The sequence below is a fragment of the Phycodurus eques genome, chromosome 19 (assembly GCF_024500275.1).
Source record: "Phycodurus eques isolate BA_2022a chromosome 19, UOR_Pequ_1.1, whole genome shotgun sequence".
NCBI classification, from domain to species: domain Eukaryota; kingdom Metazoa; phylum Chordata; class Actinopteri; order Syngnathiformes; family Syngnathidae; genus Phycodurus; species Phycodurus eques.
In genome coordinates, this window is record NC_084543.1 from 13609011 (window position 1) to 13619712 (window position 10702).

General features: G+C 37.9%; 1 protein-coding gene across 1 annotated transcript; it reads left to right on the forward strand.

Annotated features, from left to right (window-relative positions):
* The first annotated feature begins 343 nt into the window (after positions 1 to 343).
* narf (nuclear prelamin A recognition factor) lies at positions 344 to 10342 on the forward strand. Its single transcript, XM_061705957.1, has 12 exons — positions 344 to 653; positions 1052 to 1124; positions 1216 to 1281; positions 1367 to 1495; positions 1578 to 1710; positions 2513 to 2647; positions 4055 to 4173; positions 4679 to 4808; positions 5228 to 5300; positions 6580 to 6717; positions 6793 to 6950; positions 8797 to 10342. Exons 2-12 carry the CDS (start codon positions 1068 to 1070, stop codon positions 9042 to 9044), a joined length of 1386 nt encoding a protein of 461 aa, XP_061561941.1. The 5' UTR covers positions 344 to 653; positions 1052 to 1067; the 3' UTR covers positions 9045 to 10342.
* Positions 10343 to 10702: the final 360 nt, after the last annotated feature.

Below are 10702 nucleotides of genomic sequence, written 5' to 3' on the forward strand. Positions count from 1 at the left end.
TTTAAATATGTGGAAACTTGAAGTCTTCGTCACTATAAGTCAAAATTGTACCATATATATGTACTTTAATGTTATAATATTTTAAACAAGAAAAAATCGCCCAATTTATACGGTAAATTGTAAATTTAGTTCCACTTTGTACATCTGTACTGCGTTTTGGCGTTTTGAAAATTAACTTAATAAATCCTGTCAAATATACATTAAAACTTCTACAATATTGGAAGCATAATATTTTATTTAAAAAAAAAATGTTTTTGTGTTGAGCTCGTGCTCATAGAGTACTTCCGTACAGGGAGGGGTATACGTTGTGCGCAACTGCGCATGCGCAGCTTTGTGCTGTAGCGTTCACCGGCTACGACAATGGAGTCCGATGTTCGTAGACATCAATATGCTCGGTTTGAAAAAACGCCGATTCTCTTAAAGGCCCTAGTTTGTTTGTTATGAAGTAACGCCAGAGTCCATCGAGGACACTGCCGGCAACTGCGTACACGCACTTATTCTTCCCATTTTAGAAGTACTGGACTCTTGTGGGTTCACCTCTCCTGTGTGTTCTTGCTGTGGCTCATCCAATGGTGCTATGCGTCTCTTCGTCGTCGTTTCCTCGTCCTTCTAATTTTAACAAGAGTCTGAATACAAGCTATATTTACCCCAAGGTGAGTTACCTGAATCTTTCTGTCCTCTCTTGTGGTTGTGTTCTTAAATTACCCACACAATGGTGTGTGTGTGTGTATTATGTATATATAATGTAAACAGGATGCGCGACTGTAACAATACTGTACATCTTTGCATACATTGGGTTTGAAGCTTTCTTTGTAATGTTTATATAATGAAGTCTTCGTCATTTAACAAGTTAATGTCAAGGTACTTCTGAGGTGCTTGTGATAGAACGTCGACCCAGTCAGAGGAGGGTGGAGTTGTTAAAAACAGCAAAATGCTGGGAATTCTTCATATGACTGGCATTTTTTAAGGAAGCATTCTACGTGGGAATGAGAAGTTTCTTGGAAAGTGCTTTTAAGGGATATTATCTGAATTCACTGCCATCTATTTACAGATAACTGATTAACAAAATGTCTGAGGTCAGCATTGGGAAGCGCAAGGAAAAGTGTGAGAACTGCACCAAGCAGGTGATTTATATTCCCTCCACCCCTAAATTCTTTACTACATACGTGTATATATAATGTATATCTGCATGTTAATCAATTACTTGACGCACAGTGCAACAAGAAACAGAGCGATGGCGATGTCAGCTCACTCCAAGAGGGAGAGCAAGTCAATGGACTGGTAAAATCTTGTTTCTAAATAGTCAAATTGAAAACCCCCAGGTTGTTTATGAATATGTAAAAGACGTTTGTCTTTGTTCCATCAGGAGAATGAGGGATCACAGTTGTTACTGAGTGCTTGTCTATCCTGCGATGGCTGTATGTCCAAGGAGGAGAGCCTGAAGATCTCTCAGCAGAACTTAGAGGAGATGGAGCGGGTTTTGGCTCTCAACAAGGTACACTCAAATGATTCCGGACTGTGTAAGCTCATGCATTGTTTTAGTTGCACCTTAGTGGAGACATTTCTGTCCTCATCAGAAGTGTGACGTGACAAAGCACAGGGTTCTGGTGGCGTCAGTGTGTCCACAATCGCTACCTTTCTTCGCCGTCAAGTTTGGCGTGGACATCGTTGATGCCGCCGGTAAACTCTGCGGTTTTCTCAAGAGCCTGGGTGAGCTAAATGCTAACTAGACATTTGGAGATGTATTTATCATGTGTATGATGAATATATTCAAACTTTATGTAGAAATAGACACATTTTATTAAAATGTATTGCACATACAGTAAGTTGTAAAAATTTAAAATAAATTGTACCTAAATAAATGTTTGTAAACAAACAGTTCTCACCGATTACCTGCAAATGTATTCTACTTAAAAGTTAAATACGACTGAACTGTACTTAAGAGCATTTACTGTGCCGGCTACTGGAGTTTAAAAAACGTAAGCCACTCTAATATTATAAAGTTTTAACATTTAATTGAGTGATTCTTCCAGACCACCAGCGGGAGCTCTTGTACCACTACATTTTGAAAATCAGCGGTCTATGCTTTCACTGAAGTTTACATTTACATTAGGTGTTCTTTTAACGTTTTTATTTGTTTTGTTTGGACAGACCTAAGTGTTTACATGTCAACAATTGGTGTATTTTGATTACGTTATACTTGCATTTGTGACTGATATCCGATATGTGCGTTTATGTTGCACTCACATTGTCAGATTATTAATATCAGATTTAATTTTCATTTGTCGATATGCGATTCCCTGTTGTTCTTTTTTTCTATTTACGCTTCCATGATGCATATCCAAATTTGAGAGCAAAAAAAATGGTTGTGTCACTTGAACCATGCAAAGTAAATTAATCCTTATGGCAGCGGGGAAGAAACTGTTCTTACATCTAGATGTTTGTGTTTTAGCTAACCTGTATCATCAATCTTTTATCTGCCTGTTTCTCAGTTATTCTCTTTTCCATGCAGGGGTGCAGTTTGTGTTTGATACCACTTTGGCGGCAGGCTTTAGCATCATAGAGAGTCAAAAGGAGTTTATTCAGCGATATCGCAGGAGGCACCATGACTCCCACGCTTTGCCAATGTTCACCTCGTCCTGCCCAGGTAAAACTTTCCTCAACCTTCATTTCTGGCTTACCGTTAACCCTGATGGCTTAGAGTTCTTATGCATCTGAGATATAAAGGCACATCTCAGTAAAATAGAAAATGCACCGAAATGATAACAGTGCAGAAAATGGATGGATGGAAGTTAAACATGACATGGAACATTATACATATATTGTGTAAGACAAATAAAACCTGTATACGTGTATAATCTGACCACGCAAAAGCTTTTGCAAAAGTTTTCCAATTCCAATTTACACCTGGGGAGCTGGTAACTTATTTTCAACTGTGCCCATTACTCTCCTAGCATGTTTTTTGCGATACAATTTGTTTGTTGTTTTTGGATGAGAAGAAAGGCCCGAAAAAGTTTGGCAGTGTGGAGTTATTTTGTTTTTGTTTTTCTTGTTCTCTTCTGAGAACAAGAAACTAGTAGTTTCCCACGGCTGCAGCAGTTGGCTACAAACATTGGCGCCAACACTGTTGTGTATCGCTGCTAATGTGCTGTGTGCGTTAACCTAACTTGGCATAGTTCTATTGACGCCACGTGATTGGTTCAGCGTGGAGCAACTCGCATTATTATTGGTTATTCGTATTCTCTGTCAAAACATGAATGAATGTAATCTATCAAAGTCTATTGACTGCTTCTCAAATGTTTATCAAGGAAATGTTATTTTGAGATATGTACCATCATCGGTTTATTTTCACCCAGCGCTAATTAAGACATAATTTGACGCACCATCATATCTGCTAAACAGCGAGACTGAGATGCCCACGGTTCACGCCGCCTCCTCCTTGGTGGCTTTACCCAGAGAAAAGCACGCCGGGCGCGGTTTTTGCTCGCGTCATCATAACATCCTCTTTCAGCCATTTTCCGAAAACCGAAAATGCACTTATGGACCTTTTTTTTTTCTGGAAGATTTTCGGTGACCGAATTTTTGGTGCATCCCTTTGATTTGCCAATAATATTATAAACTATCAAAAGTATTTTTCAATTTAATGTAAAAATGATGTAGGAATTGGCTTTCTGAAATGTATTTTTCTAGCTGTTTAATAAATCTGTATGAGTTTTACTTTTTGAATCGAGCTACTGAAATAAATGAAATTTTCTATAATATTCTAATTTATTGTGATGCACGTTGATGTCGCGATGTAGATAACAGTGCAGTGCTGGTGGTGATAGATAGAGAACGTGTCTTGCACCACTCCCTTCTTCAGCAACAGGGACAGTAACAGCTTTTGAACTTTCTGACAGCTTATCCATTTATTCCCATGTATGACTTCAGACAGGTAAAATCAGGGAGTTTTCGGAGGTCTAGTATAGAGATGCTCTTGTACTGAAACCTGTAAAATGACAGAAAGAGAACCTAAACTAAGTGTTGCAATAAATCACATTTGTACTTATTTAAGGTTGGATCCGCTATTCAGAGCGCGTCCTCGGGAGTTTGGTTACTCCTCACATCTGCACGGCAAGGTCTCCGCAGCAAATTATGGGATGTCTAGTCAAAGACTACTTCTCCAAACAGCAGGTGAGTAAGTGCAGTGGAATTATATATGACGTTGTAATAATAATACTAATCATATGATGATGACATCATTGTTGAATATTGGTGGAAATTGGGTGTGTGGATACATTGTCTAGGGAAAAAAGCTGAGGCATTATTTACTCCACTTATTGTATGGCTATTATAGGTACAGCATTTAAAGTATATGGAGGCATATAAAGTATACAACTCATGTTCGATTTGTGTTCAGAAGGGATTCGGTGGACAAAAATTAATATTTGTTCACAGTGAAGAAAAATTACAATTTCGTTAACAGAACTTCTCTCCATTTAACAAGAAACATGAAGTAAATAAACTATTTGCTTATGTGAGCCACATAAAATGTTGCTTTGGGCAAAATCTGGCCCCCGGGCCTTGAGCAAACAATCATTTACAGATCAACACACACACTGTTCCCACTAAATTGGACTCAACAAATTATTAAATACGTCTTGGATGAATCTGACATTTTTTTCCTTTCTGCCAACAGAAACTAAATGCGGACAAAGTGTACCATTTGGTGGTGGCCCCCTGCTTTGACAAAAAGCTGGAGGCTGTCCGAGAAGAGTTTTACAACAGTCTTCTGGAGAGCAGGGATGTGGACTGTGTCCTTACCTCAGGTTCAATACGCCTTATCTTTGACACAGCCAGCGGAAGACAAATAAAATAAAATACCAGTTGTAAAATAACAGATGTTACAAATCTGTTGTTACAGATTTGTTTTTGTTCCAGAGGTTGTGTTGACCATTATGTTCGGTTTCTCACATAACATGGTCTGTGTTTATTGTCCCAAATGACCACAAATACACCCTTCAAACGCCCCCTTTTCTTCCCTGGATATAGAATGTCGTATTATTTTATTTTTTATATATAAATGATAGAAGAAGTGGGGAAACAAGACATCATTTTTGTCAATTAATGTATGTGTGTATTCAGTATACATTCTCCCTCCAGGCATAAGATGAAATCAAACAAGCGAAACTTGTTGATACTGGCATTAGTATGGCACATGTGATGAGTATAATGTGTCATGTTGCAGGGGAAATTTACTGCCTGATGCAACAGAAGAAGGTCTCTGTAGAAGAGCTAGACTCTGTTCCATTGGACCATGTGTGAGTAGTTAACACCTCTTCATTCATATAATATATGCAGGTGCGTCACAGTAAATAAGAATATTGTAGAAAAGTTTATTTCTTTCAATAGTTCCATTTAAAAAGTGAAACTCGTATATTATAGATTCATTAAACACAGGAAAATACTTTTCAGGAGACCAATTGCGACCTCATTAAAAATCATTTTGATAGGTTATGTAATATTCACATTTATTGAAATGCTGAATTTGGGGTTTTCGCTAACCATCAAAATTATAAAAACTTAAAGATAGTTCATTAATGATTTCATTGTGTCATGGATCTAACTATGAGTTTCACTCTTTGAATTGTACTACTAAAATGATGTTTTCCACCATTTTGAAATTTCTTGAGCTGCACCTTTAGATTTACTGAGAGTAGTGTTCAGTTTTTACAGGCTCAGATAATCAAGGTCATGTTTTATTGAAAAGGTTTTACAGTCGTTAGTAATTTTGTATTTGGCAAATGTTCACAGTTTGTGTTTATCATAGTTTGAAGGAGTATTAGGCCACACTGAATGGGGAAAAAAAATATTAAATTGTTGAATGAAGTTTAAAGACAAAAAAAGGAGTAATATTACAGGAATATAGTTTTGATTTTAACAAGCTAATGCCAACATTCCCACATAAACCTGAAAAACCTAACTCACTGGTCTGAGACGAGCAGGAGTCTTTCTTTAGGGACCTGCAATATATTAATCAGGTCAAAAGATTTCTGATTTGCTGATGGAACAAACCCAATGAAAAGCAATTTTAGTCTGTTTAATTCAGACACAAACATTAGTCTGTTCATACTGATGATGGTGTAGATGTGCCAACATATTGACCACTGTGAACTTATATGAAAGCAGTCCTTGCTCATTTTATTCCTAACCTTTATTTGTGAAATTGTGACAATCTTTTGAAAAATAGGTAAAGGTTAACACCACACCAGGAGGTGCTGCTACTTACAGTTGTTTTCTTGCATCCACTTGTGCACTGACATTCACACAATTGGTCCACTGAAGAATTCTCATCCACTACCCTAGTGAGGATAAGAGTTCGAAAGCAAAAAGCAAATTTATTTATAGAGCGTATTTCATACACAAGCTAACTCAATGTGCTTTACATGATTAAAAGCATTTTAAAAAACAGCTTATAAACCTTTTAAACAAACGGAAAAATAAAAATACAATAAAAACACCGTACGGGGCAAGAAAAATCATTTATAGTAAATTGATGATAGACTTAACAATATCTCATTTTCAAAATTGCTGTTGCAGTCTTGGAGAAGGTGGAGACGTGGCGCTGATTCGGCATGAAGGTCACGGTTCAGAGGGTTTTCTAGAACATGTGTTCAAGCACGCTGCCAAGGAGCTATTTGGCCTTGACGTCCACGAGATCACATACAAGACCCTCAGGTGAGAGGAGATGACACAAGTGGGGGTTCACCGTATCATTCCATGAAAACACACCGGTTATTGTTCGTTTTGCAGGAACCGTGATTTTCAGGAGGTGACACTAGAGCGAGACGGCGAAATGCTGCTGCAGTTTGCTGCCGTTTACGGTTTCAGAAACATCCAGACCCTGGTGCACCGCATGAGGAAGGGACGAGTGCCTTACCAGTTGGTGGAGGTCCTGTCCTGTCCAGGAGGTAAGAATGCATATGTGAAAGAATGCCAGTTGTGCGTATTAATCCGTGTAGCACTTGTTCTTTCTATTTTAAATTGAAAAATTAAGCAGTGACAATATTTTGTCATCTGTTTTTTTTTTTTTTTTAATTTAACATGAAAAAACGAAAGTGATTTTTCATCTTTTAATTTTAGACTAAAATCAAAATGAAATTGACCAAATTGGAAAAACAGGCCACAGGAGTTAATTGGATTTCAATATTTAATTGGTCAGGTTTACGTGAGCCAGACATTTGATAACGGGTATGAGTAAAGATATGGTAGCAGTCAGTCCAGACCAAGACCACAATCCATCAAATGAGCAATCAGCCATATTATATACAGGACAAAGTTGGTTGAAGCATTATTGTAATTGAGTTCATGCTTCCGTGTGACACAGATGTGCTTTCACTGCTGTTTGTCTGTCTGAGCACATTGTTTTCAACTCATTCATGTGGATGACTACACCATTATTTTCATTTCTTTTTCCATTGTGCAATGATAAGCAAGGAACTGTATACCGTATTTTCCGGATTATAAATCGCTCCGGAGTATAAATCGCACCAGCCAAAAAATGCATAATAAAGAAGGAAAAAACATATAAGTCGCACTGGAGTATAAATCGCATTTTTGGGGGGAAATTTATTTTGGTAAAATCCAACACCAAGAACAGACATTTAATCTTGTAAGGAAATTTAAAATAAAAATAAAATTGAGAACAACAGGTTGAATAGGTGTACGGTATGCTAACGTAACACATTCAGCTAACGTTACATGACGCATAAGCAACGAACTGAGAACGTGCCTGGTATGTTAAAGTAACATTAACAGTTATTCAGATAACTATAGCATAAAGAACATGCTAACAAATTTACCAAACCATCAGTGTCACTCCAAATCATATATAGTAATGTGTTAATAATTTCACATATAAGTCGCTGCGGAGTATAAGTCGCACCCCCGGCCAAACTATGACAAAAAACTGCGACTTATAGTCCGAAAAATATGGTATATATGTCCTGATTCAGAGGCGTGGCCCAGTCAGTATGTTTCAAGTAGGCCGAGCAGAAGGAAAACATTCACAAACTGCTTCTGACTGCAGCTTATGCTTTTCCTTTGGCGCTGACCTTTTCCCTTTGCTAACATTTTGTAAATGTGATTGTCATCAAACCTTTCGCACACTGTACTACTGAGAGATCGGCATCATAATCTGGCCTTGGCTTTTTGTAATCCTAACCAAAGACCATGGCCCCTAAACAAGACATAGCAGTACACACAGTCCCTTGCATATCAGTGCACAATGGTTGAAAGAATGAAAATAAGTGTTGTTGAAGCGATTTGCCCTAATTTTACTTGTCCACATGTGGTGTTCTGTGCGGATATGAAAAAGATGAAAACAACGTGATCCGACAAAGAGCGGTGAAAGAATAGCTCGCATGTGATGTTGTAATGCATAAAGTCGATTACAATAACGCTTGAAACACGTTTATCCTTGATATAATATCGTTGATCGTGGTACCGGATTAATTGTGGCTGCTAACAAGGTAACGTATATTTATTAATGCTCCTTATCAAACTCCTTCACGTAAACCCGACTGCTTTGATACTAAACTCAGTCCTGTGAACCATTTTTTCATTGAATAGTTTTGATCTCAGCCTAAAATTTAAATATGAAAAATCTGGCATGTTATCATTTTGTCTGTTAAATTAAAAGACAAATAAACTAATCTGTCACTGCTTCATTTTTATTTTCTAATGCCAATTAAAAATGTAGAGAACAAATGGAGCACATATTTGCATTTCTCATTTGTGAACACTTGTTTCTTTCAGGGTGCTTAAGCGGCCGCGGTCAAGCCGAGAATGAGACGGCAGGCCGCGTGGATAAAAACCTGGTCCAGCAGATGGAGGAGGTCTACAGCAGTCTGCCTGTCAGTCTCCCGGAGGTAAACCCAACTCTGCAGACCCTTTATCAAGACTGGCTTCAGAGCCAGGATTCCCAGCAGACTTGCAAGCTGTTGCACACACAGTACAGGAGTCAGAGTCTGACCCCCTTACAGCCACCACACATGCAGTGGTGAGGATGATGGAACATGAAGAGACACCTTTGGTTAGTTTGGAAATCTGCTCAGATGAGCTCACAAACTGTTATTGGGAGTAATTAAGGACCACCCAATACCATTGATCAAGTCAAGAGCGGGACTCAATAGATGCAGTTCTTCAATATGTCCGCTGGATGGCGTTGTATATGCGTTGGCGACAAGAGATAAGCTCAAAATAAAAACTACTACAGTCCACACAAGGGTCTGGAAATTGAGGTAGCAAATGTGATTTATTTGTTGTTGCCAAGCAATAAGAAAACGAAGAGAACGTTTAGCACATTGGAAACCAATGATCTGATCTTGAGGTTACCAAATGCACATTAGAGATGTTGTTTTTTTGCCAAATCAGTCAAAAGGTTTTGGTCAGCTTTGCTGAAAGCGTACAGCAGCAGTGTTACAAAGATAACTATGCAAGAGTCTCATCACTCTATTCCATCAGTACCATGGCAAGTATTTTTTTTGGTGTATGTGTTGTTTTTTGTTTGTTTTTTGTTGTTGGTTTTTTTGATCGAAACTTGTGTTGAGCGTAAAAAGTGAAAGGCAAGAAAGCATTTTGCAGCATATGAGCTGAGTAAAGGAAAGACGAGGCACTGTGTGTGATACGCATTTCCTTTATGAATCACATAGCTCCATTTCAGCATTTGTGAGAAAGTCAAGATCTTTAGTCTGTCAACTGTGCGTCTAAACCTACATGCAGCCCTTGTTGCAAGGATGAATGCTCACTGGTGGAGCTGTGTGATTGGATTACTCTGCCTTCCCTCTGAGGTGAACACCTGGTCAGGTGAGGAAAAACATGTTTTGGGTTGTTGACCCAAAAATTTGTTATTCAAAGATGAGTGATTTTTCAGCTGGTTACAGACACATCATTTTCAACGACCATAAAAAAATCAATTTTATTTCTCAAACTGCTTTATATTTATTTGACTTCAGATGCTTTTTTTTTTCTTTTTAAGTAGGCAAAAGGTACTGCATCTGCTGAAACTACCATGCAGCTAATACACAGCTGTAACTTGTATGTAACTACTTAATTGGCGTGCTCAATGTAGAACACTTGTGAGATGTATAAAGGAACGATTAAAATGACAAACTCCTTTTTGTGTAGTGCAGCAGCATAAATAAGATTAATAGAAGTCTATTTCCAAATCGCTATAAATCGATTTTGATCATTTAAGAAAAATGACATTCATCCGGAACTGCAGAAAATAATTAAATCCTGTTAAAACAATTAATTGGCTCTGTCTGAATATTTTCAATAAAAGTTTAATAGCGTCTGTTCACAATAAATGGCATGGAAAGACTGATCATTTTTAAATTTGGCTTTTATCTCCTTTTGGAAATTAGCTCTTCATGTGTACTTGGAGTGAACATACAGCAAATTCGGAGGTGGAAAAAAGATCAGTATGCATACATGTATTTTAAGTTTTCTACCACAGGAAAGTAGGCCATGTTTAAGATAGAGAGCCAATCCCATTTTACTTGGGCACCAGTTAATCGTAGGTCAGAAACAAATCATCCAGTCATCATTTTCTTTTACCGAAAGTCCTCTTTAGGCTACATTTACATTATGTTCCTGGTGGCCACTCTGCCACTTTTGTCCGAAACGTAGTGCGGTGTGAGATTTCGGCCAGTTTTTTCCC

What these genes read in the sequence shown, in the direction of transcription:
- narf (XM_061705957.1), top strand. Translation starts at nt 1,068, where the DNA reads ATGTCTGAGGTCAGCATTGGGAAGCGCAAGGAAAAGTGTGAGAACTGC. An exon ending in TCTGTTCCATTGGACCATGT is followed by an intron (nt 5,301 to 6,579) that starts GTGAGTAGTTAA and finishes TTGCTGTTGCAG; the next exon opens with TCTTGGAGAAGGTGGAGACG. An exon ending in ATCACATACAAGACCCTCAG is followed by an intron (nt 6,718 to 6,792) that starts GTGAGAGGAGAT and finishes TTCGTTTTGCAG; the next exon opens with GAACCGTGATTTTCAGGAGG.